This window comes from Loxodonta africana, chromosome 20, assembly GCF_030014295.1.
Source record: "Loxodonta africana isolate mLoxAfr1 chromosome 20, mLoxAfr1.hap2, whole genome shotgun sequence".
Taxonomy (NCBI): Eukaryota; Metazoa; Chordata; class Mammalia; order Proboscidea; family Elephantidae; genus Loxodonta; species Loxodonta africana.
The window spans coordinates 30,578,314-30,605,157 of record NC_087361.1 but is presented as its reverse complement, the minus strand read 5'-3'; the positions used below and the strand labels follow the sequence as shown (position 1 = coordinate 30,605,157).

Below are 26,844 nucleotides of genomic sequence, written 5' to 3'. Positions count from 1 at the left end.
TGTAATCTAGAAGGTTCGGTCTTCCTGAATAAATTTTACTACCTTAACATCTTTTGCTTGTCTGACCTTCTAACACAAAATCTGACAGTTAGTTTCTTGAGAACTCTATTCTGACCAGCTATTTGAAATGGCTTCATTTTAAGGAGTAATAAATGATATGCAAATATACTCTTAATTTGGCTTTCAAATATGAAAGATTGTAATCTGCATATGCTAAACTTCACTTGTACTTTTAATATTCACACTGAAGATTATGAAAGCTAAGGAAAAGTAACCGATTACAGGCCATATACGTTTTATTTTACCATTTTAACATTTCAAAGTCATTTCTACAATACAGCATATGCAATATCACTAAGGAGCTTTTACACAAAGTAGGTTTTGCAGATAGGCAGCATTAATGCTTCCACTTTCCACTGTTTTTCTGCCCTTATAAAATTACTCCCAATTTGCACATATGTATGCACACACTCACAAACACACCTTACCTTCTTTTCTCTATCTAAAAATATTTTGCTTTAATGCTAAATGATGTGACTCAAAAAGTATATATTGTATTAACAAATTCAGAACACTTAAAAGCATTTAATAAGGTATTTTTCAGGTATGCAAATGATATTCAGAGGAAAAAATTTTGGTCTTTACAGTAAAACTATGAAAAATGGGTTTTCCTCCTACAAAGCATAATTTGGTAAACTTTCCAAATATTATTTGATTGCTTTGCAAGTAACATTCCTGGAACATACATAAAATAGATTCCTATTCTGCTCTCAAAGTCAAATGCTGTCAACAGAATGTCTATAACTTCAAGGTTTATATAAGTTTATATTCAATATGTCACTTATATAACTTGTAGTTTTGTAAACAAACGAAAGTGTCAAACCAATTTCATTCTTGTTTGGTCTCGTACAGTTTCTCATGCACATAGTTCGGAGGCCATTAATATTGGAACACTTACAATTCAGAATGAGAGATCTAGGTGTGCAAAACAAAGCATTAAGTTCTCTGCAATTTTATAATCTACTAAAAGTTATCACTGTTGGCTTTTTTATTGTAAAAAAAAAATCAGATGAACTCTGACAGACCTGGTGTGTATGTGTGTATATATATATATATATATATATATATATAAATGGCTCATATAACATAAATAAATTATGTATCTTATTATAATTAAAATGTGCTCTACAGTTTGTAGTTTATTTCTCTGTTATGTAATAAATATTATTTGTATGCTCAAACATCTACAATTTTTACTGTTAATTTTTATGGAACTAAGTATTCACAGATTCATTTCTATTCTAAGTACTGGACTAGGCAATTGAGACACAAAGATAAATAAGAGAATGCTTGGTTGGCGAAGTTTATGTGAGAACCAGGTTATAAACAATTCATACAATATCACAGAACATTGCAAATACAACATGTTTTAACATAATAGCTATTAAAAATAACTTATTCTCCATGAGTTTCATTAGTTATGGTTTATGGAACCTGACCTCACCATCAGAGATAATGTTAAGATGCACTGAGAACTGAAAACTTTTGCCATGAGTTGCCAACTTTTCCTCCAGTCAAAACTTGAGCCGCCTACCAGAAGCAAAATAGTTAAATGTACTTTTATTCCCCTATCTAGCTATGGAAACCCTGGTGCCATTGTGGTTAAGAGCTATGGCTGCTAACCAAAAGGTCAGCAGTTCAAATCCATAAGGTGCTTCTTGGAAACTCTATGGGGCAGTTCTACTCTGTCCTATAGGACTGCTGAGTTGGAACTGACTTGATGGTAACAGGTTTTTTTTAACAGTTTTATCTAGCTATTGGAGCAGGTGCTAATATGCTGTGAAATTATAAAAACTCATTACCTATAAAAAGATAAGTAACAGGTTTAAAGCATACTGAATCAATAATTCAGCAGTATGTTATGCAGTCTCCTGGTTGTTCCCCTGAAGACAGGGTCTGTGTCATTACAGTCCAATACAGGAACGAACATCTACCACAATGTGTCTCACCAGGGGATCCCCTGTAAATGTCTGTCAAGTAAGTCATACAGACAGGCACAATATACAGTGACTGATGCAAAACGAGTTCCAGTGAACTTACAAATACGTTTTTTGTCTGACAGGCTAAAATGAACAGGTTATAATCAATGACCACTTAATTGGATAAAAGTTTTTGCCTGTAGAAAAGTAATTATGCTTACATATTTATCTACAATTTTGGAAGCCATCAGTTCACATTACTTTAAATTGAAATTGGAATAATATCTTGAATTCTTAGGCTCTATCTTATTCCATTTCTCTTTTCTGTGCTATCACTATTACAGGGCAATTTGAGAAGCCTAAAATAAAATGTATTTCTATTACATATTTAATCTCTTAACACAAAAAGAGACACTTGTAATTAGCTTTTCTAATAAGAGAACAGACTCATTAAAATTTTATTTGAATAAAAGTCATAGTTATTACTTACCAAGGCCTTTAATTCTTGGTAGTACATTGCATGTAAAATGTTTATAAGAAGCTACTTTTCCTTCATGGGAAGAAATTCCCACATGAGATTCATAAATTCTCAGACTTTTTGGTTTCTTTGGTCTGGAATGCTTAAACTACAGAATATAAAATTACAAACAGAATTAGTCCGGGAATGCAGGTATGACACCAAGTAATAAAGCATGTTAAATGGAAGGGTGAGTCAACTCAAATGCTTGGAGCATATAAAAGGAATTGGCTGCATCCATTAAATTTTCTTTACATTTAAAAAAAAAAAGAATTAGGATCTTGTTAATAAACCTAATTTAAAAGAGGAATCGTGTATTGGCTTAATATTAAATGCCTTATCTTTGAGTGAAGATATTTTGTGAGCCTAAGCACTCAATAAGAATAATAAATGATAATAAAACCTTAAATATTACCCTAATTCATAAAAAACATGAGGTAGTAGTCCACATTTTTTATTCCTAAGGACACTTACCATGTTTCAAGTCCATGACAAGGAGAAATGTTACATCACTGAAGAATTTTTCATGAATCAGAAATAGTGTTTCATTTTTTTTTTTTTCAGCATTCTTTATGGGTCAGTATGTAGAGATTAATTTCCTTAGTGTTTTTCCTCCCTCATCTCAGAAACTTAGAATAAAACAATAACCCACTTTTATATTTTATTGGATACAGATGGTGGACTCAAATATATATAGTACAACAAATACTAAGATATAAAATTCCAAACTCTAAATACTATAAAAGTAAAAATTAGTTTTCCTATAAATATTGAAACAAGCATTTATTCAAACATTTGTTTTTCTCACTTTATATGGATGCTCCGGATTCCAGTGTATCCAATCATAATTCACGTTACTACCTTCACGAGTCACATACTTCGCCCATGGTGAAATACGATACAAGATCTCTCCACTTTTACTAGTAATAACTATCTAAAAACAGAAGGAGATGTTATTGCTTTAAAATACCACCAAACTCTAAGATAACACATAATAATTTATGAGCATTGCTACAAGTAGGAAAGGGAGGAATGATCTTTAGAATTTAAACCAAGAGCCAGAGGTGTGACCTTAAAGAAGATATTTAAATTCTATGGACCTTGCTTTCCTCATCAGCTGTAGTATATGATGCTTAGAGTCACTTCCAGCTGGAATATTTTGTAATTCCCTGGCAGTTTCCTTCATTGCAAACCAGTCATTAGAGGGGCTGATTAAAGTAATGTACCAAAAATAAATAAATAAATAAACCAAACCCACTGCTGTCCGGGTTGGTTCCAACTCATAGCCTACCTATAGGAGAGAGTAGAACTGCCCCATAGTTTCCAAGGAGTGCCTGGCAGATTCGAACTGCCGGCCTCTTGGTTAGCAGCCATAGCACTTAATCACTATGCCACCAGGGTCAGGGAACACTAAAAAGGCAAGAGTAATATTTGGAAGCTATTGTCAGTAAATCAATCAGTAGGAGGAAATATTAAGAAAAGGAATGTGAGTCACTTCACCACCTCTTTCTTTTTCTTTTCATGGCAATTAATGATGAAGTTTTCAGGAAGACAAGAGAGACAAATGAGTTTTCATTAACACCTGATTGTGGATGTACAAACACACACACACACCCTACACTGTAAATATCTTCTACCCCTTCTCAATTCTATACCCTATTCCCATTACGCTTTATCATATAAATCCATTTCCCTTTAATCATCCATTCCCATATGTTCTAGTAGTAAAATTTTCACTATCAATAACAATAAAAAATAAAAGGATGCAAAGACAATTTTACTAACTTTACCCTCTTAGAGTTAGTCACGAAAAAAGGAATTTGAGTTTTTCCAGAATGCTTAGGTAAGAAAGTGAGCCACATAAAAAAGCTTATGAGTGACTGAAATTACAGATTTTTAAAAATTCCTTCAAAAAAAATTAAACTTTCCAAAAGCAGTCAGTGTATGATAAAAAATGTTCAGGTTAGGAGCTCTATTACACCCTCAGCTTTGAGAGAGAACATCTCCTTTAGTCTCTTTTAATAGAGAAAAGCTCAAGTACTCATAATTCTTGGTAATTAAATATTTGTATAATGCTTTGCAGTTTAGAAAGGACTTTCACATTCAATTTCTCATTTGATTCCAGAGAATCATTATAAACCAAATATTAAGTAAGATTAAATGATATGCCAAAAGTTCCAAAGTCCCAAAGTCACTGAGTAGCAGAGTCAAAAGCTGAACAGAGAGCTTCCAATATTCACTTCCTTGCTCCTAACAGACCTCCACGGCACTTCCTCTCAATGTCAAAAGAGAATAAATCATGGTTTATGATGGAGGGGACAGGTAAATAGTGAAAAGAAATATCTAACTTGCATGAACTCAAGTCTCTCTTCTTCATTATGCCTCTTACTGATAGCGATCATATCCAGGTATTGCTATTATTCATATAACCATCACAAAAACATGAACCGCATAGGACCAACCCACTTAAGGAGTATTTTACCCCAAATGATATTTCCCTTAAGCCATATGAATTTTTGGTATAATATACAACAGTAACATGTATAAGAAAAGACATTTTTGCTCATTCATCAACCCAAAATTGACTATGGAGAAATAGCAGACTAGAAATCAAATTTAATGAATAGCACTCTGCCTAGTCCATCCAATGATCCAATCTCTCCTTTGCAAATGGCTCTGCAATACCTGCCCCCCAAGCCTGATCATTAACCAATAATCATTTCAAAGATATACGTTTGCAGAGAATATATTTGGATTTTTAAATAAAGAACAGTAAGAGTCTCCACGCTGAATATAATTTCACCATCCTTTGGAGCATTAATTTGTTTATCTTGCCATACACACAAATATCCCCATTGGCTACTGAGGAGTGATGAGTTTTGGGACGAACATTCTCCATTGTTCTCTTGCACTCCTACATGTTTTGGGTATATCAAGACTGCAACTGCATTGGGCCAATCTGCTGCAAAAGACCTCTTTAAAGTGTTAAAAAGCAAATACGTCACTTTAAGGACTAAGGTGTGCCTGACTCAAACCGGGGTGTTTTCAATCGCCTCTCATGCATGCAGAAGCTGGACAAGGAATAAGAAGACTGAAGAAGAATTGATGCCTTTGAATTATGATGCTGGAGAAGAATAGTAAATACACCATGGGCTGCCAAAAGAACAAACAGATATGTCTTGGAAGAAGTACAGCCAGAATGCTCCTTAGAAGCGAGGATGGCAAGACTTCGGCTCACATACTTTGGACATGTTATCAGGAGGAACCAGTCCCTGGAGAAGGACATCATGCTCGGTAGAGAGTCAACAAAAAAGAGGAAGACCCTCAAGGAGACAGGCTGACACAGTGGCTGCAACAACAGACTCAACTGTAACAATGACCATGAGGATGGCACGGGACTGGGCAGTGTTTTGTTCTGTTGTACACAGGTTTGCTATGAGTTGGAACCAGCTCTATGGCACCTAACAAGATTGAAGGGCCCTGACTGCTCTTTACCTGGATAATTCTCAGTGTAGTGTCTGTAGCAAACAACCCCGAGAGACAAAATAAAGTCTCCCTTGAAGACATGTGGGGGGTTGTTTACAGCTTGCTATATATAAAAGAATGATTCTTCAAACTCAATATTCCTCAGCTACAATACAAACTCACCCACTGTGTGAGCAGCATCCATCTGGGCCTCACAGTGTAACACCCGTGAGACTTGAAGGATAAGAGGAACAAATGTAAATATGATGTTCATACCACATAATGTGCCACGAGTAATAAAGTCATTTGTCTCTGACCCAGGATTTACATCTTTTGCCAAAATCCATGAAACAATAACATAATTGTTACAAAATTATGTTACTGATTAAAACATAACAAAAACATAATAACATAAATAATAAATAAGGTTAACTTTTTAGCTTGTAACCAAGCAGTTGCTGTTGAGCCAATTCCAACTCATGGCGACCCCATGTGTTTCGAAGTAGAATTGCATTCAATAAGGTTTTCAATGGCTGTGATTATTTGGAAGTCGGCTGCCAGGTCTCTCTTCCAAGGTGCCTCTGGGTGGATTCGAACCACGAAAATTTCAGTGAGTTGCTGCAAGCCTAACCATTTGTGCCACCCAGGGAGCCTGTAGACAGGATAAAATCAAACCCTAGATCTAAAAATGGATTATTTACTTTTTCACTGAATGACTTCAATCTAACATGCTTTTTGAGGCCTCATATCTTTTGTTTCTAAAAGTTGTTTCCTCTTTCCTTAACTGTTATTTGTCATTTTTTTATCTGTTATTACAGTTGCTTCTTGGGATGGAAATATCTAATTATTCCATTACTTCTTTCTTTCTTAGTAGTAGGATTATAGTCCAACATATTGCTAGCTATCTTTCCAAGACTTCCTGGCAGTTAGGTGTGACCTTGAGACTTAGTTATCTTCAAAGAGATGAAATGCAAGCTGAGGCCACTTTTGGTTGACGGGCTTTAGGAGAGTGGGTATACCCTTTCTATACTCTGTCCCCCCTCTTCCCGCTGGCTGGAATGGTGACTGAAACAGTAACTTCACAAGCCATATTAAAGATGCAGCCTGCGTCCCTGAATGACGTGTTAAATGAAGCTTCCCAGGAAATCTAGAACACTTGCCTGTGATTGCTACATAAAAGAGAAATAAACTTCCCTGTGATTTCGTCCTCTGAAGTTTGGAGGAATTTGTGTTCCATTAGTTTAGGCTTTTCTAACAAACACACTTGCCTACTTCGCTTGACTTTTGATTTGTTGTTTCTAAAATGCTGTGACCTTGGAGAACAACTAAGTGCATTATAATTGTGGGGGGGGGGGGAAGAAAGAAAAGTAAACTAACTTGGAGAGACGTTCCAGTGAGTAAAGAATATGAACTTTCTGGAGTAGGCTTTGCTCACAGGACTCCCCCTCCCACGCCCCACCAGTTCCTGGATTTGTGCTCTATTCATTTTAATTCAGATTCTAGGTAAAAAGATTTTCCAGATGATAAGATTTTTTTGTTGTAAAAATATAACATTTGCCAATTCAACATTTTTCAAGTGTGAAATTTAGTGATATCAATCACATTTATCATGTCCTGTAACCACCACCCATAATTGTTGCCAAATTTCTAATTCACCATAAACACTCACTAAGCAATATCAGCATGCTATAGCAAATTAAAAAAAAAAAAAAGAAACCTAGCTCAATCGATTTTTCAATGATAATAAAGCTGTATGTAGAAGATACTATTGAATAGATAGCCTCATGCATCCCTAGTGTGAGTATAAAATGGTATAAAACTTCTGGAGGGAAATTTGGCGATACACACCAAAATTTATAAGAAACAGAATTCCTAATGACTCATAATTCTAATCATAGAAATTTTCCCCATGGAAATTCAACAGAGATGTGCCCAAAGAACTGTATCCTTGTCAATTTATTAATCTCAGTGTTACATTTATTAGTAAAACATGAATGACATTTCGAAGGACACAGAAAATTCTTCCAAACAAGAATGCACAGTATCTTCCCAATTTAAATCCTCACAAACTCATAGCCTGAAGTAATTAAAAGTAGAAAAAATACTGACATGGCTATTGCTGGATGAAGAGATTATCAGTAGTTTTTATTTTCCTGTTATATATTTCTATGTTATTATAGATTTATTTCAATCAAATAGCTTCTATAATCAGGAAAAAAAGTGTTTTAATAAGAATTGCATATAAATGGATTATGTAACTACATACATACATTTGAGGAGTTGTGCTACACAAATTGTACACCTTGTGTGTATTAGTAACTGTTTTGATGTTTCCTGATGTTAAAAAAATAAACTTTAAAAAATATATATCAAATCATTTTAAAGGAAAATACTAATGAAAATACCAAGATGAAATCTTATAAAGAATATAGAAACTTCTTAATATAACTTTGCAAAAATGTTATTAGGCTCCTTTTGTAATGAGTCAAGTTATCTCTTTGACTTCTGGGAGCTTACCATCAAAAGACATTATTAGATTAAATAATAAGGAACTGAATAAAAGAAGCCTCTGCTTGAGCAAAAGTCAAATTGACTTAGTGAACTGCATGAAGTCAAATTTTATTTAGAAAATGTCATTTGGAATTAAAATTCAAAATGCAAGGAACGGTTTAATAACATAATGAAAATAGAAAAAAAATTATGTGTGTCTGTCTGCATTCATTCATTCTAGAAATAGCTTTTAAAATACTCTTGCACAAGAATAGCTTTCCTATGGGCTGGAAAACTACTGAGATGAGATGCTTCTCAGGTGGCCAACAATTTTGTTTAAAAGCAGCGGGTATATTCAGTTGGTTATATATGTGTTAGTGTACTCTGGGAAATGATAGTGAATGTAACCTCTGGGCTTCATGTGTGAACATGTAGAAGAACAATAGAATACGCACAGATATTGAATAATTTAAATCAATCTGTTTGGATGATACTACCAAAGCCAAAATTACTTGCTAAAAGAGAACATATTCTTTGTAAAAAATAAATAAAATTTAAACACACACACATGCATTATACATCACTTAAAACGTGTTTTTTTAAAACGTGTTAGGAAAGGAAAATATTGATGACGATAACTATTTGATGGGGTATAGGTTAAAGTAAATGACCAAAGTCATTTATGAAACAATATTAATTTAAATTAATATCTTCCTCTTTTAAGTTATATCTAAATGCCTTTACTATCACTCATCTGTCAGTTTGTCGTACTGTAGCAGCTTGCATGTTGCTATGATTCTGTAAGCTATGTCACTGGTATTTCAAATACTAACAGGGTCAACCCTAGTGGACAGGTTTCAGTGGATCTTACATCCTGAGACAGGCTAGGAGGAAGAGCCTGGTGATCTAATTCCAAAAATTAACCAATGAAAACTTTACGGATAACTTCGGAACACTGCCAGATATACTGCTAGAAGAATGAGTCCCTCAGGTTGGAAAGCACTCAAAACATGACTGGGGAAGAGCTGCGTTCTCAAAGTAAAAAACAAAAAAATTAAATCTGTTGCCAAAGAGTCAATTCCAACTCATAGCAACCCGATAAGACAGAGTAGAACTGCTCCATAGGGTTTCCTAGGGAATCTTTATGAGAGCTGATTGCCACACCTTTCTCCCACGCAGTGGCTGGCAGGTTCAAACCACTGACTTTTCACTTAGCGGCTGAGTACCTAACCACTGCACCACGAAGGCTCCTTCCCTCTCAAAGCAGACCAAAACCACCCCAAACCCAGTGCCGCTGAGTCGATTCTGACTCATAGCAACCCTATAGGACAGAGGAGAACTGCCTCGTAGAGTTTCCAAGGAACACCTGTCAGATTCGAACTGCCGACCCTTTGGTTAGCAGCTGTAGCACTTAACCACTATGCCACTAGGGTTTCCTCTCAAAGCAGAGTGAATCTTAATAACCCGGATGGAATAAAGCCTTCAGGACCTTCATTTCCTGATGTGACACAAATGAAAATGAGAAGCAACAGCTACATATATCCATTGGCAACCAGATTATAGGCTGTATGAAGCGTGAATCAAGGAAAATTGGAAATTGTCAAAAATGAAATGGTTGAAGATCAATATACTACACATTAGTGAGCTGAAATGGACAAGCATTAGCCACTTCGACCCCAACAATCAAATGGTTTACTATGCCAGGAATGACAAGCTGAAGAGAAACAACACTGCATTCAAGATCTATCCTGAAGTACAATGCTATCAGAGATAAATATCCATGAGCCTACAAGGAAGACCACTAAATACAATTATTACTCAAATGGACCCACCAATAACAAATGGCAAAGACGAATAAATTAAGTTTTTAATGAAATGTTGCAGTCTGAAATTTATCAAAGGTTCAACCAAGGTGCATTGATAACTACTGTTGATCAGAATACAAAAGTTGGAGACAAAACAGAAATAACAGTAGTTAGAAAATATGGCCTTGGTGATACTAAAGACTGCTGGTTAGAATTCTGTAAGGAAAATAACGTATTCTTTGGAAATACTTTTTTTCAGCAACACAAATGACAAATACAAACAAGGACCCTGACGAATGGATTACATAGGGATTGAATCAACTACATCTGTGGAAGAGAAGGCAGAGAAGCTCAATATTTTTAGTCAAGACAAAGCAGATGGTCTGGTGAACAGGTCATTAATTGCTAACATACAAGTTCAAGCTAAAGCTAAAGAAAATAAAAAACAAATCCACAAGAGCCAAAGTGTAACCTTGAATACATCCCACCTGAACTTGGAGATCATCTCAAGAATACATTTGGCCTACTGAAAACTAATGACCAAAGATCAGAAGAATTTTAGGATGACATGAAGGACATCATACATGAAGAAGATAAAAAGTCACTAAAAAGACAACAAAAAAAGAAAATACCAAAATGGGTGTCAGAAGAGATTCTAATATTTGCTCTAAGTGCAGAGTAGCTTAAGTGAACAAAGAAGTCATGAAGTAAAACAGCTGAACAGAAGATTTCAAAGAGTGGTTTGAAAAGACGAGGCAAAGTATTAAAATATGTAAAAACTTGGAAACCAAACTTAGAAAACCCAAAGGGAAGACCACAATGGTATTTCTCAAGCTGAAAGAAATAAAGAGAAAATTCAGTCTCTGAGTTGTAATACTGAAGGTTTCTATGGACAGAAAATTTAATGAGGGAAAAGAAGATGGAAGGAATACACAGAGTCACTGTACCAAAAAGAATTGGTCAATGTTCAGCTATTTCAGGAAGTAGCACGTGATCAAGAACTGCTGGTACTGAAGAAAGAAGTGTAAGCTACACTGAAGGCACTGGCAAAAAACAAGGCTCCAGGATTTCATGGAAAACCAATTAGGGCGCTTCAAGAAACAGACGGAAACACTTATTCATTGATGTCAAGAAATTTGGAAGATAGCTACCTGACCAATCAACTGGAAGTGATCCATATTCATGCCCACTGCAGAGGCAGGCAATCAAATAGAATGGGGAAATTATTGATTATTAATATCACATGCTAGCAAAATTTTGCTGAAGATAAGTCAAAAACTACTTTAGCTGTACATTGACAGGGGACTGCTTGAAGTTCGAGCTGGATTCAGAAGAGGACTTGGAACATGGGATATCATTGCTAATGTCCGAGGGATCTTTTCCAAAAGCAGAGAATAGCTCAAATATGTTCACTTGTGTTTTATTATCCATAAACGGCATTTGACTGTGTACACCACAACAAATTATGGATAACATTACAAAGAGTGGGAATTTCAGAACACTTAGCTGTGCTAAAACTGAACATGGATGAAGACACAGTGTTTCAAACAGAACTAGAGATTACTGCACGGTTTAAAATTGGAAACAGTATGTGGCAGGGTTGTATCCTTTCATTTTACTTATTCAATCGATATGCTGAACAAATAACCTGAGAAGCTGAACTACATGAAGAATAATGCAGTATCAGTATTGGATGAAGACTCGTTAACAGCCCGTGATATGCAGATCACACAACCTTACTTGCCTAAAGTAAATTGATGGTCAAAGACTATAGCCTTCAATATGAATTACACCTGAACATAAAGAAAACAAAAAATCCTCTCAGCTGGTCCGATAAACAACATCATGATAAAAAGTGAAGAAACTGAAGTTTTCAAAAATTTCATTATACTTGGATCAACAATCAACAACCAAGGAAGGAGCAGTCAAAAAAAAATCTAATGGTGTATATTGCATTGGGAAAATCTACTACAAAATATCTCTTAAAAGTATTAAAAAGCAAATATTCCACATTTATGAGAGCACTGGTGGCACGATGGTTAAGAGCTATAGCTGCTAACCAAAGGTCAGCAGTTCGAATCCACCAGCCCCTTCTTGGAAACACTGTGGAGCAGTTCTACTCTGTCCTATAGGGTTGCTATGAGTTGAAATCGACTTGACGGCAACAAGTAACACTCATGCTAAAGCTGGACAATGAAAAAGGAAGACCAAAGAAGAACTGACTCATTTGAATTATGGTGCTGGCAAAGAATACTGATTATACCATGGGCCACGAGAAGAACCAACAAATCAATTTTGGAGGACACAGAGCCAGAATGTTCCTTAGAAACAAGGATGGTTAGACTTTATTTTGCTTAATTTGGACATGTCATCAGGAAAGATCAATCACTAGAAAAGGACATCATGCTTGGTAAAGTAGAGGCTCAGTGGAAAGGAGGAAAACCCTCCATGAGGTGAATTAACGCAACAGCTCCAACAATGATCTCAAACAGACCGACAATTGCGAGGGTGGTATAGGACCAGGCAATGTTTTGTTCCCTTATAGGCAGGTCTCCGTGAGTGGAAGCAGACTGAATGTCAACTAACAACAACAAATGCTTTTAGATTAAATATACATAACACAATGTATTTAACAGCACCTACAGTATATATATATTTTTTTACAGTATATGCATCCACCAATCGTATTAGGTAATTGCCCCAGAATGGAGGCGCTCTAATATGACAGTGATTAACTCGTTAGTTGCTGGGTTATGCTGAAGTCTGGAAGTTCTGGAACAAACACAGGGGCACAGAAGGTGGTACTATGAAAGCACTGAGCAGCAGCTATTTACCAACAAGCATGAAAATATTCTGTTATTTTAACAATGGGTACAATCATACCAGTGTGCAATGCTTAATATCAGCTCATTTATTCTTAATTTTTTTTTTTTTTTTTTTTTTAAGAAATGAGTAGGATACAAATAAATAAGTGAATTTGTTAGGAAACATAATCAAAAGTTCATAATTAAGTAGGAAAATAAGTAATATTCCATAACAGAATCTAATGATTCTACCGATGACCTAAGCCGAAGAAATAAATGTGAACATTTCACATAACATAAGCATTATTTTAAAATGTATAGACGTAACTTATAATTACTAAAAGTTTACAATTGGTTAATATTATAAAAAATCACAGGTCTTAAATTTCATCTTAATTCTACTAAAATTTTACTACTCATCTTTTTAAAGTAAAACAAAGATTTTGTTAGTATTGGTTTTATTCATAGCAAGTTTGTTCACTTTGTTTTCCTTCTGGGCCACTTTTAAGATTAGGGTAGGATGAAAACCAGCTTCCCAAAAGATATCCACATTCTACTTGGAATCTGTGAATGTTACTTTACAGGGGAAAAAAAGAGGGGGGAGGAGGTCTTTGTGGATGTGCTTACAATAAGGATTTTGAGGTTGATATTTTACACACAGACAGAAAAGAAGAAAGCAACATGACCACGGAGGCAGACCTTGGGGAGATGTGGCATCCAGTCAAGAAATGCCAGCAGCCATCAGAAGCTGGAAGAGGCAAGGAACAGATTGCCCTCTAGAGTCTTAATTGTACAGCCCTGTTGACACCTTGATTTGGGCCCAGTCATACAGACTTCAGACTTCTGGCTCCCAGAACTGTGAGAGAATAGATTTCTTTTGTTTTAAGCCACCAATTTTGTACTAATTAGTTACAGCAGTTCTAGAAAACCAATATGCCCATGAAGGAAAACTGAAGGCAAATACTTTTCTAAGAATAGAATTGAATGTACTTAATTTAGTTAAACTCCATCAGGGCCAGAAAAGAGTTAAAATGTACAATTATCTTTACGAGTAGTCTAAATAATACATTTTATCTCTTATTAACCTCTTACCCCCAAAAGGTAGATAAACATGCACCAAGACATCTTCATGACCTTCACTAAACAAGTTAAGTCTCCTAGACAATTCCCAACAGGAGCAAACTTCTTCAGAGTAAATGCTACTGTGTTCCAGAACTGGTAGGATAGCCTTCAAAAATGTGAATTTCTAATCATGTTTTTACTGCTAACTTCTCCTGACTTAATTATTTTCAGAGATTAAACAAAAAGAACCATCCCTTACGTGATTCAAATAGGTTCTAAATTTACCATAGGGAAAAACTAAGGGGCTATTTTTCAACCCATGACCTGATAAATCTGCTCCATTAGACAGAGATGAGACTATTTAAATAAATAGATGATCAGTTGGCTAAAAAAAAAAAGCTTATTGAAGAAAAGGCATTCTGAATTTTCTAATTAAGTAACATGAAAACACGTATGATATTATAAGGTATTTCATTTGGAAGTGTGAACTTATATTTCAGTCAATAAGGGAAGAAAACAAAGAAAACAATGAAATCATCAAGGAACTTTTCTAATAAGGCTCAAAGATATGAATAACCCCCTGGTGGATAACTGTCTATAAATCTAATAAAATTGATAGATAAAAATGCATTGAATAGGGCTATAATTGACATCATCATTGTTTATTCATTGAGCCTACTCTGAGTAACAAATGAATAATATCTCTGATATCTTGATTTTTTTTTTAATTTTCTGTTAATTTTATCTGGATACTAAACATAATACATTTTTAGAGATCTCCGTCTTTGTTTCATAATGTAATTTATAATCTTCAATTAACCAAATAACCTTGCACAAGCTATGTGCATATAAGATCATAAGAAAATTAATTATCACATCCTTGTGATGCTCTTTACATCTACAATTTTCAGGGATTGAGAAGGGTAGAACAGAGTTTAAATGATTAGATTAAACCTCTTGAGCACTTAGATGTTATCCAGTACCGGACACTATACAAAAGAAAAGGCAATACCTTTGTAAGTAGCTTAACTAAAGAAAAGATAGAAATCAGTTGAATTTTGAAAGCAATAATCTATCAAAGCATTTCCATTGGCTCCCATTATTTTAGCTATGTATGGAATTTCTTATTTAAAAACATGCTATCATTATTCAAGTTTTTTTTCCTTCCATAAGACAAAATTAACCATTCTAAGATTGACTCCAATAACTTCCTGAGCCAGAACAGACCAAGGATTTCTTTAACAAAAATAAATCGACTACTAAAAAACATTCCTTAAAAGCAAAGAATGAAATATTAGTTATGAAAAATAAACCTGTAACATGATACAAACAAGTATTAGATCAAAGTATCCCCAATGTTGCAATAAAGAACCTCAGTGTATAGAAGAGTAAAAGACTATTTTTGAGGTATAATACTTACAGCTGCTTTGCCTCTGATTTAACATCAACTATACAGTGACATATGAGCCTTGGTTAAGTGCTCAGGTGCTAACCAAAAAGTCCGAGCTCGGAACCCACCAGTGGCTCTGTGGGAGAAAAGCCTGGTAATCTGCTCCCTCAAAGATTACAGCCAAGGAAACACTATGGGGCAGTCCTACTCTGTCATATAGGGTTACTATGAGTCGGAATCAACTAGACAGCACACAACAAGAACAACGTACAATTACAGACATATAAACAATCAGAGGAGAGAAGAAACTGCAAACTATTGTCTGAAGGAAATAAATGAAGATCAGTTCTTCTAAAAGCAGGTCCTTATTTACAATGATTTAGAGAGAGAGATGCTCTATCTCTATAAAAAGGAGGATTATTCCAAGGTTTGCATCCCTGTTCCCCAACCTTCTAGCCTAGTTAAAATGTATTACAACTGTCTTTTCTGCCTATGCCCTTCTACTGAGGCAAATGTATAAAGAAATAAAGAAAAAACTAAGTAGAACTGATAAAGTGTTTGCTTCGTTTTAAGTACATTACCTGAACAAAAACCTTAAATAGTCAAGTCACTACAAAAGGACAAAATCCTAAGGGATTATACAAAATGTGGGAAGTAGGTATTGAAAACGATATCCCTGAGCAAGTGAAAGTAACTACTCCTAAGTGAAAAGAATAGGAACAATGCTGAGATGCTGTAATCTGGCAGAGACTGATTAGGTGTCTTAGGCTAGGAAACAAATGAATTACACATGGTATAAAAATACAGGATTCAAACTTCCAAGATACTGAAAGATCGATATAGTAATAAAAGAAAAAAGCTATGAGAAGGGGAAAAAATCAGTGAGTTTTCATTACTGAAAAAGTGTGCTTCAATGAGGCTCAACCAAGTGCAGTGAAGGCTAGAATTTTATTAAGTAAACAGTTATAATCTGGTATAATGCCAATATAAAATCTAAGGAGTATTATTAGAAGTGCTAGGGTGGAGGGAGGTGGGGGGAGGCACCATCATAAGATGAGTTAAAACTCTCTTTAAAATACCATATTAAGTATAATTTCAAAAGTCTATATGGTGATAAATTGAATCATTTGAAGAAAAGATATGACTCGTAAGTAATCACTCTAAGTGTTATTGCAATAAAAGTGTAATAAAAAAGGAAATACTCTAGCCCCTAGAAGAAATCTAAAGAAATTGCAGAGATTAGATGCAGAATACCTAATTCCAAAAATTACTCGATCTTTTTTTTTTTTTTGAGAAAACATATATGTTTAATACAAGTGGACACTATCATCTCCAAGAACACTGTTAATGACCATACAATAAAGAATACAGTTAATGACTAGGATAATTCTTTCCAAATACTTCAATATCTTTTATAAATTAAGGTCTTATAAAATAGATTGCAACACTATCCCTCTTGTCTCTCTTTTCTCCCACAAAAGATCTACATTTTGCCAGGTAAAGGTGGTGATGAATTGACTCGACAGCAACTAACAACAACAAAGGTGGTGATAGGTAAAGAAGACCAATAAATAAGGCTCTATCAACACTAACAGGGAAATAAGTACATTTGCCAAGAAATAAGAAAGTGATCAAAAAGACTATAATGAGAAATAGATAATGTCTATATGTGAGAGGTAAAACTAAAAAAATCATTTAGATAATGTCATGGATTGAATTATGTCCTCCAGAAAATGTGTGTGTCAACTGGGTTAGGCCATGAGTCCCAATATTGTGTGGATGTCTTCCATTTTGTGATCGTAATTTTATGTCAAAAGGATTAGGGTGGGATTGTAACACCACCCTTACTTAGGTCAGGGCCCTGATCCAAGGTAAAGGTAGTTTCCTTGGGGTGCGGCCTTTATCACCTTTTATCTCTCGAGAGATAAAAAGAAAGGGAAGCAACCAGAGAGTTGGGGACCTCATACCACCAAAAAAGAAGCACCAGGAGCAGAGTGCGTCCTTTGGACCCCGGGTCCCTGCACTTGATGAACTCCTTGACCACAGGAAGATTGAGGACAAGGACCTTCTTTCAAAGCCGACAGAGAGAGAAAGCCTTCCCCTGGAGCTGACATCTTGAATTTGAGCTTTTAGCCTACTTTACTGTAAGGAAATAAATTTCTCTTTGTTAAAGCCATCCACTTGTGGTATTTCCTACTATAGCGGCACTAGATAACTAAGACAGGTAACTTCTTGTCAACTTTTTTTTTTTTTTTTACAACATTCAAGTAGGTTCTAAAAGATGACCAAGAATTGAATGGCCCTTATAATAATGGACTGAAGGCACTGGCAATAGAGACAACGATGATGGAAAAAAGCAACGGCAAATATTGAAGTCTTCAAAATAGAGTCATTTATTTTAAACCTTCCTAGGTTAAGTGTATTTAAATATTAAATAGACGTCCCCATCTTAGATATATAGAAAACAACAGCACACAAAACCAATTTGAGCTTTGAACTCAAACTGTGACAAAGCCTTCTGGGGAAGTAGGGGGGAAACCATTGAACAATGCAGTGAAAAACACATAGACCAGGGGATTACCCACCTGACTTCTGCTGGAGGCATGGGGATTACTTAAGGGCCTACATGCAATGACCTATGACTATTTTTAAAAGAGGAGGAGAAGAAATCTGTCCGTAAGACACCCCCCCATCAGTGTCACACTGAGTCACTGGGGAAAAGTTAACCCTCTTGGCATATTAGGATGGATAAAGATGGACAGACTTAAGAGTAAGGACTTGAAAAAAAATTTTTTTTAAACTTTACATTGAAAAGGGTTAAGGATTAATGTTGACATTCAGCATACATTTAACTGTGGTATTCAATAAAAGAACTCAGCTTAAATGTAAATGTTTAAATCATAAAAAAGATTATATAGTTTGCACTTTACCATGAGAAAAAGGTTATTTCCTGCAGGCCGATTCATTATTATTTAAAGGTACACTTGGCCAAAATGCAAACACTTCTATTAAACATAACCAAAAATAAAATCTACCTAAACAGTCACAAAAGGAAATAGTCCTCCTTTTTCTGGCACAACATTAAAGTATCAAATACTAAATAAAAGCTCTTTAAAAAAAAAAAAAAGATGCATAATTTAGAAGAAAAAAGCATGAAAGGCTTGTACGGATAAAAAAAGAAAACATTATTTCTGAAGAAAAAAAAGTTTGCATCTTCAGTCTTTATATCATATTTAAAGTCCACCATACCCACATTGAAGGAAAAAAAAAGTAAATTATTATAAAACAAGTAAAAGATATTCCACAGTACATGAAGAAAAAGAACGTCAGTTAATACATTTAAAGTATTTCTAGAATTGATGTTCACATGAAGAAAGCAATTGGATCACCACAGTCTAATTTTCTAGACACCTGCAAGTCACTTCTACAAGCACTAACACAGAGAGAGGAAAAGAATACTTTTTTATCATTCTCTTTATAAAAGGTATTATGCATTACCATGTGGCCTTAACAGAAGGAATAAAACACTTGTTGAAATTGATTTGTACAGGCTGAACTATGACATGATTGGAATATGAACATTTTCCCACCAAATTGGGTAAGGAGAATATTCCGTGTGTTTAGCAGCAGTTTTCAACCCTGAATGTGCAATGAAAACCATTGAGGATCATTTTAAAATAAAGAAGGCTGAGCCCTATTTCTAACCCCTGCCGTCACCCTACTTGCAGCCCTTGATTCTGACTCTGTGGTCTGCAGCCTGCTGTCTTAGAATTTAAAAGCTAGACCTGAGAAAGTGAAAGACAAAGTAGCTACAGGGGTCTGCATTCCAATAATAAAAGGATAGATTTTTATTGAAAGCACAATAAATTATTATAGAGGAAAGGAATCTAACTCCAGCGCACAGGGAAAATATTTTCTAAAACCTTCATAACAGTAACCCAAAACCCATTGCTGTTGAGGCGATTCCGACTCATAGCGACCCTATAGGGCAGAGCAGAATTGCCCCATGGAGTTTCCAAGGAGCACCTGGTGGATTCGAACTGCCAACATTTTGGTTAGCAGCCATAGCTCTTAATCACTATGCCATCAGGGTTTCCTGATAACAGCAAAAATATTTGCAAATGATAAAAAAGTATTTTGCTTAGAAATTTGTCTCAATTTCTTCTACTCTGAAATTTTTATTTTTTTATACATTTAGTAATAATTTACAATTCTTCAATTCTTTAGAGTCTAATCTTTCTATTTATTATTCTCAAATACTCAAAATTTAAAAATCACTTCATAAACTTAATCTCACTTAACTTATCAAAGGCACCCACGATGGCTCAGATAGTTATTCATTTGTGGTCCTGAGCATTCCCATGTATATACCATGACTGACTGATCAAAAAGTTTTCACTACACTTGGGGATGTCCTCATAAAAGTTTACAGTGAATTCATCGAACTTGTCTCTTATCCAAAAGTTCTAACCCATCAACTTTAGAAAACTTCAGAATCTTTACACTACGTAACATGTAAATCATTTTCTAAAACAATATTTATCATATCATTGTTACTTCAAATGCCCCTTATCAATATTGGTTGATTTTCTTCTAAACATGATGCTCCTAGAAATTCCACTTAAAATTTTTATTTAAAAGTTGTGATAGATATTGTCACTTCAGTCAATCTAACCACCTTCTGACTTGCTTTTCCATATTAGAGAGGATGTAAAGCTTAAAATTACATTTCTCAGACTCTCTTGCAGCTAACTTTCTGCACAGTAGAAGGCCCCGTGGAAGATCTTGAAGCACACTGGGTGGATCACATAGACGTCAATCTGTTTGCAAGCATGTGGCACAGGCATTCTGGGTCAGCTGTGACTATGATTCCAACAGGTCATAGGGGCTGAGAGGTCTCTGCAATGCTGACATCAAAATAATCTGTTGATAGGTATTTCTGCTACCTGAGTTGTTACTGTAGTATCTAAGCTTGGTCCTTCCAGAAATCCTGTAAGGTGTCTAATACCCAGGAACAGATCACGTCTACCTTAAACCAGACAGAATAAAACACACACTTAGTAATGCAATGCTTAGAATGTTATTATCTCTACAGGCACAAATAGTAGAAAACGTAAAGACAACAACTGGCATGCCAGGATTAGTTAATTCACACACTCATAATTTCTTATTTGTGCCTTCCCAGACACAATTACATACACGTCCAGATTCAGATTCTTTATGAGAATGCACAGATCCTTCAAGAAAAAGGCAAATAAAATGAAGTAAGGGAGGAAAAAGGCAAGTAGAAAATGGATCAGAGCAACACAGTTAAGAAACAACTCTAGTAGAGATTGACAATGGTGAAGAGAACTGTGAACCCTACCTAGTAAAGTAATAGTAAAGAAGAGAGGTAATGATAAAGAGACCAAGGGATAATTCTCCAGTTTGGGATCCACTGGAGAATGGGCATGTACAAGGGGAAAGTGACCGGAAAAGCCAATTCATTTCTAAGACACACTGCCCTGAGTGTTATCTGCAGTATGAATACACAAACTCTGTGTTCGGAAATCCACACCAAAGGTAGCAATGTCAGCCCCAAATCTTATTACTTTACATGAGATATGCATGGCATATGTTAGACTGACTTGCACATAGACATAAACATAAAAGATTTTCAAAATCAAACAAATTACTTCCAGTGAGAAAGCTACCTACGAATTAATCTATTATAAGAAATTTGTTTATAACAGTACTTTCCATGTGACTTAAAGTTTATTTTCAGTCTGAAGTAGATGACATTCAGATATTTAATAATATGTGTTCATTATTTTATAAAAAAAACAACTGTTGAAGATTAGCATTTAAAAATTCAATGCAAGTACTCTAAACCACAAATAATGTTTTTAGATCAAATGGACCATTTGCTATTTCTCCATTAACACATAATTTGAATGGACTGGTACAGGAAGCACATACATTTAAGCAACATTTTCATTCAGTTTAACACATTCTGTCACTTTTATACTTTGAGAAAACCTAAGTTGTTAATGTAACAATAAATGCTAACTGAAAACCAAAATCAAACTCGTTGCCGTTGAGTTGATTCCAACTCACAGCGACTCTATAGGTCAGGGTCGAACTGGCTCAGAGGGTTTCCAAGAAGTGGCTAGTGGACCCAAACTGCCAACCTTTTGGTTAGCAGCCAAGCTCTTAACCACAGTACCACCAGGGCTCCAAATACTAACCTAGGAATACATGAAATGATGAAGTAATCAAACAACCTCAAAAACGATAAATCTTAAAAATACATATTTCAGAATGTGACGATACAAAACAAAGCAAATAATAAAATTTTGGACCATCACCTAAAATAATTATAAAAGGTAAAACACATACTCAAGAGAAAAGTTTTGGGAAAAAAACATGATTATTTAAATACACAGCAACAAAAAATACAGAAAAAAAATAGAAAGAAAAATAATAAACTGAATCATGGTTTTTGCTTCTAAACTTTTAAAATGAGAACTTATTATCAAAACATAAGACAAAATCTTTGTAATTAAACAGAACAGAGACATCTAAAGGAGCATCTGTGCTATTTTAAAAGAGCTCTGAATGACATTCTAAAAGTGCCCTTCAGTTAAACTTTTGAATTCTTTTTTTTAGGTTCATAATGAATACACTACCAAATGATACTTATTCCAAAATTCCCACTAATATCATATAAGAAATACACATTCAATTTGTTGCTTTTCGCCTGCAGTTCCATATATATAAATCTGTGCACTTATTTACTTGAAAGACTTAGAGCCAAGAGTATGACCCCCGGATACCTTTTTAACTCAGCATTGAAGTCACTCTCAAGGTTCATCCTTCAGCCAAAGATTAGACAGGTCTACAGGGCAAACAATAGCACATGTGAAGAACATGCTTCATAGTTCAGTCATGTATGGGACTAATGGGCACACCAGCCCCAAAGCAAGGACGAGAAGATGGGAAGGGACAGGAAAACTGGACGAATGTATATGGGAACCTGATGTTGAGAAGGTGAGTGTTGACACTTCACAGGATTGGCCACTAATGTCACAAAACAATTTGTGTATTAACTCTTCAATGAGAAAGTAATTTGCTCTGTAAACTTTTACCTAAAGCACAATTTAAAAATAATAAAATTTAAAAAAATATGATAAGGCTTGTCTACACATGTAAAATAAAAAGACTTAGAGGCTGCTTGTAGACCGCAATATGAAAAAGTGCATAGTCATTTAAAAACTCTCCTACCTGATTTCTAGCTAAGAAAAAAATAATAATAATCATTATCTGAGAACTAGAAACCATAAGAGAACCACTGATATATTTAATATCCAGAAGAAATAGTAAATTAAAACTTAAACATATTCCTACATTTAAAGTTGATTTAAATAAGCTGAAAATTAGCAAATCAAGTATGAAATTCTATAAAAAAAATCAGGCTTTGAAGAAAATTCCATTTGCCACTCCATAGAAATCTAGTTACATAGGGAAGCCTCCAGCAATTAAGTTTTTTAAAAGACTAAATTTCTAAATCACTTCTAGAAAACTACCTTACATGAAGAAAATAAGATGACTTTCAGGAGACATTTTATTTCCTTATAGTACTTCACTGTTATTTATTCCTTTTTATTCACAAGTGGCATAAGAATTAAGTGATCATTGCTTCTATACCGTCTTTTCCCTTGGAAAGATGACTGCAATTATTATAGACCAAAGTAAACAGCGAAGGTAAAGGGGGTAGGTAGAAACAAGTTGTAGAATAGTTGAGCAACAGTCAGAAGGCAGAGAAGAAGAAAGCAACAAAAATTAAAGGAAAACATAAGTTTCATTTAGTGTTACTTACATCCCATTCAGGCTGTTTTAAGATGATAAAAGTTAAAAAATAAATAAGGAATGTCATAATGAAAGACCGACATGATTAAATATATTATTACTATTACTGAATTGTTGGGCTACTCATTGAATTATACTATGAAGGTGGAATAAAACTCAACAGTTTTTTTTTGTTTGTTTGTTTTTTAAGGCTTGTCTATACACATAAAACATTTGGTGGTTAAATTCCAGTATTAGAAATAAACAAGCAAAGACAATGAAATACCTGTACGAAAGTTTGCAAAAAGTATTAAAACTCAGTTCGTCAAAAGTCAAACGCAACAAAATATTTTGACACAGCACTGGCCCAGAAGGTTCTTTCAGTAGCATTCTAGAAGTAACTATAAAAAGATCTTTTGCATGTGTAGAATGGTTTTCTCCCCTATATTTTACTTTAAATATAAAATTTTAACATATATGTTTTATGAGCATGTTGATATGATAAAACCGAAAAAACCAAACCAGTGCCATCGAGTTGATTCCAACTCATAGCGACCCTATAGCATACAAAAATAAACATGTTGGAAATACAGAGGAATCCTCGGGGAAAAATTACTTTGTGCCTAAACTGGGAGTCAAAGCAATACTCTTTTTATGGCAAATAAGGAGAAAGATGCTTTGACCTCGATTTAGAAGAACACACCAAATCTGGAATGTGAGACAGTACTGAGCCAAAGTAAGATGGAGAAAAGAAGTGGAATAAGGAGGTCCTCACATGAACAAGCTGGAAGTAGGACTGGAATGGGAGACCCGAAGAGCTGGTGGAGAATGAACAGTTTTCAAAATTAGATGGGAAAAAATAGAAAACTCCTTGGATGTGTCAAAAAAAAAGTGCCAGTACTAAGAAGAAAAATACTAAGTAGGCCCACACCTGAAAAGAGGTGGGCCTGAAACAATGAAAAGCCTTTGAAAAGACAAAGAATACAGGATTAATTTCTTCAGATGTTAAAAGTTACTTTTGACACAATTATTAATCTGAAAATTGGACTCGTGTCTTGGGAGCCAATGAAAGGTTGCTGCTCAGCTGAGAAATGTCTTCTTATAGCTTATTGTTGTTGCTCTAAGCCAAGGCCATGTTCGTGGGATAGCTTAAATTTACTGTCATCATCAACCAAATATTTACCAAAAGTGTCCACAGTGAAATCACCTATTTGCCAGGATTAATGTTTCAAGATGTACAGGTAAGTGAAGTGTTATTTTCATGTCTGACTTACAAGTTCATTTGAAAGAATAGTGAAAGTATTCACGTGAACAGATATTTGCAAAAACTACCCACAGTAATCACCAGTTCATGACATTATAGATCATTATTTCATTATTATTATAGCTTCAAACCTCTCAACATAACTGTTTGTAAATGTGACTTTTTAAGTCAGTGACTTAGAATTAATTGGCCATCACAGACTAGCAACATTTAGCATAATGATAGAGTAAATCCAGCTTAGTATAAATATGTAAATGTCAATGACATTGTTATTTATAAAAGCAACAAACAAAAGCCATTACCTCTATATTCTTCTATTTAAAGTATCTCGTTAACTTTTAATTTGTATATGAAACAAGGTATATTTTCAAAGACTTCTTTTTTAAGTCAAAGGGCCATTCACAGCTCTGTTTCATAATAATAAGAATACATATATCTGAATATGTGTGTGTATTCACAAATACTGTACTAGATTCATTTTTAGATCCATCTAGTTTCTGTAGGTTCCTGAGTGGCACAAAAGATCTGCACTTGACTACTAACCTAAAGGTGGTGGGAGTGGGATGAGGGTGCTGGATGATTCTCAGGCAGACCTAGTTTTGGGCCCCCCTGGACTTGTGCCTGGGGGCAAAGGACCTCCCCTAGCCCCCTACTCCCTATGTGTCTGGCTACATGCAGCAAGCAGGGCAGAAAGAGAAAATGTTGCTCTAAGTAATGGTAGTAATGATAAAATGTGTTGCAGTAGAGTTGATTCTGACTCATAGCAACCCTATAGGACAAAGTAGAACTGCCCCCTAGGGCTTCCAAGGAGCAACTGGTAGGTTAGAACCTTTTGGTTAGCAACTAGCTGAGCTCTTAACCACTGTGCCATCAGGGCTCCGGTAGTGATGATGGAGCCCCAATTTTAATACTTCACAAAAGTATAAGATTATTATAAAATTACTTTACCTGGTAAAAGAAACAGACTTGTGACAAGCTTGCCACTGGTTCAAGGGATCTGCCTCTTTCCTCAACAGTGTTTGGACTGAACAGACCCAGCAAATCCCCACCTCCAGCCTCTGACAATCCTCCAACTTCTCCAGGCACAAACTCCAGGACCATCTTCTTGGCCATTCTGTTTCCAGGACCAGCTAACACCGTTTTTTGTTGTTGTTGTTTTGTGGTTACACCTAATTGCTGACCATACATAAACTCCCATATCAGGATTATTCCACGGAAGTAAGGCGCTGTTAACCACCTAGTCAATCTGCATCTGTGGGCCTCCTACACCTACCTCTCTCTGGGCTTTTACTTTGACCTCCACCATGGGGCTTTGGAAGGCGTGGGCCACTTCCACGGGTTGGCTAAGAAGAAACACAAGGTGCTCAGCATCTCTTGAAATTGCAAAACCAGTGCAGAGGCCAAGCCCTCTTCCAGGATTTGCAGAAGCGGTTCCAAGATGAGTGAGGTGGAATGCTGGATACCATGAAAGCTGCCATGGCCCTGAAGAACCTGAACCAGGCCCTTTAGGATCTGCATGTCATGGGTTCTACCCACAAAGACCCCCATCTCTGTGACTTTCTAGAGAGGAGGTGAAACTCAAGAAGATGTGCCACCACCTGACCAACCTCCTCGGGCTGGCCACTCCCTCGCCGGGCTGAGCGAGGATCTCTTTGACAGGCTCACTATCAAGCGTGAGGATGACTAGAAACGTCCAGAGCCCAGCAACCTTTGAGAGCCCCTCTGCATTCCCCTGACATCAAGCTTCTGCCTGAGTATCTCTCCAGCCATGAGGCAGTTTTTAGCCACCCTGGAGCCCCTTCCCATGAGCCCTGGTGGCATCGTGGCTAAGAGCTGGGCTGCTAAGCAAAAGACCAGCAGTTCAAATCCACTAGCTGTTCCCTGGAAATCCTATGGGAGAGTTCTACTCTGTCCTACAGGGTTGCTGTGAGTCATACTTGACTCATCCTGATGGGTTTTGGTGTCCTCTCCCAAGCCATGGACCAAGTGGAAACAATAAAGATTCTTTTTGCAGCACAAAGAAAAAAAGAAAAGAGGCATGTATGAATAAAACTTAACTCTATCAATAAGACTTTCTTTCTTTCTACAATAGTCATTTATGCCAAATAACGCCTGGTCACAGCAGATATTTGTTTCTAGTTTCCAGGCATGTTCCATTACTGTGGGTGTGCAGAAGCGCTGGTGGTGCAGTGGTTAAGAGCTATAGCTGCTAACCAAAAGGTCAGCAGTTTGAATCCACCG

General features: G+C 35.6%; 1 protein-coding gene across 1 annotated transcript in view; it reads right to left on the bottom strand.

Annotated features, from left to right (window-relative positions):
- Positions 1-26,844, bottom strand: part of GBE1 (1,4-alpha-glucan branching enzyme 1) — a 307,590-nt gene that overhangs the window by 152,226 nt on the left and 128,520 nt on the right. Inside the window, exons 4-5 of the mRNA XM_023548170.2 lie at positions 3,305-3,430; positions 2,470-2,605 (exon numbers count right to left, since the gene is read on the bottom strand). Coding sequence (XP_023403938.2) covers positions 2,470-2,605; positions 3,305-3,430 — 262 coding nt within the window. The remainder of the gene's footprint in view (positions 1-2,469; positions 2,606-3,304; positions 3,431-26,844) is intronic.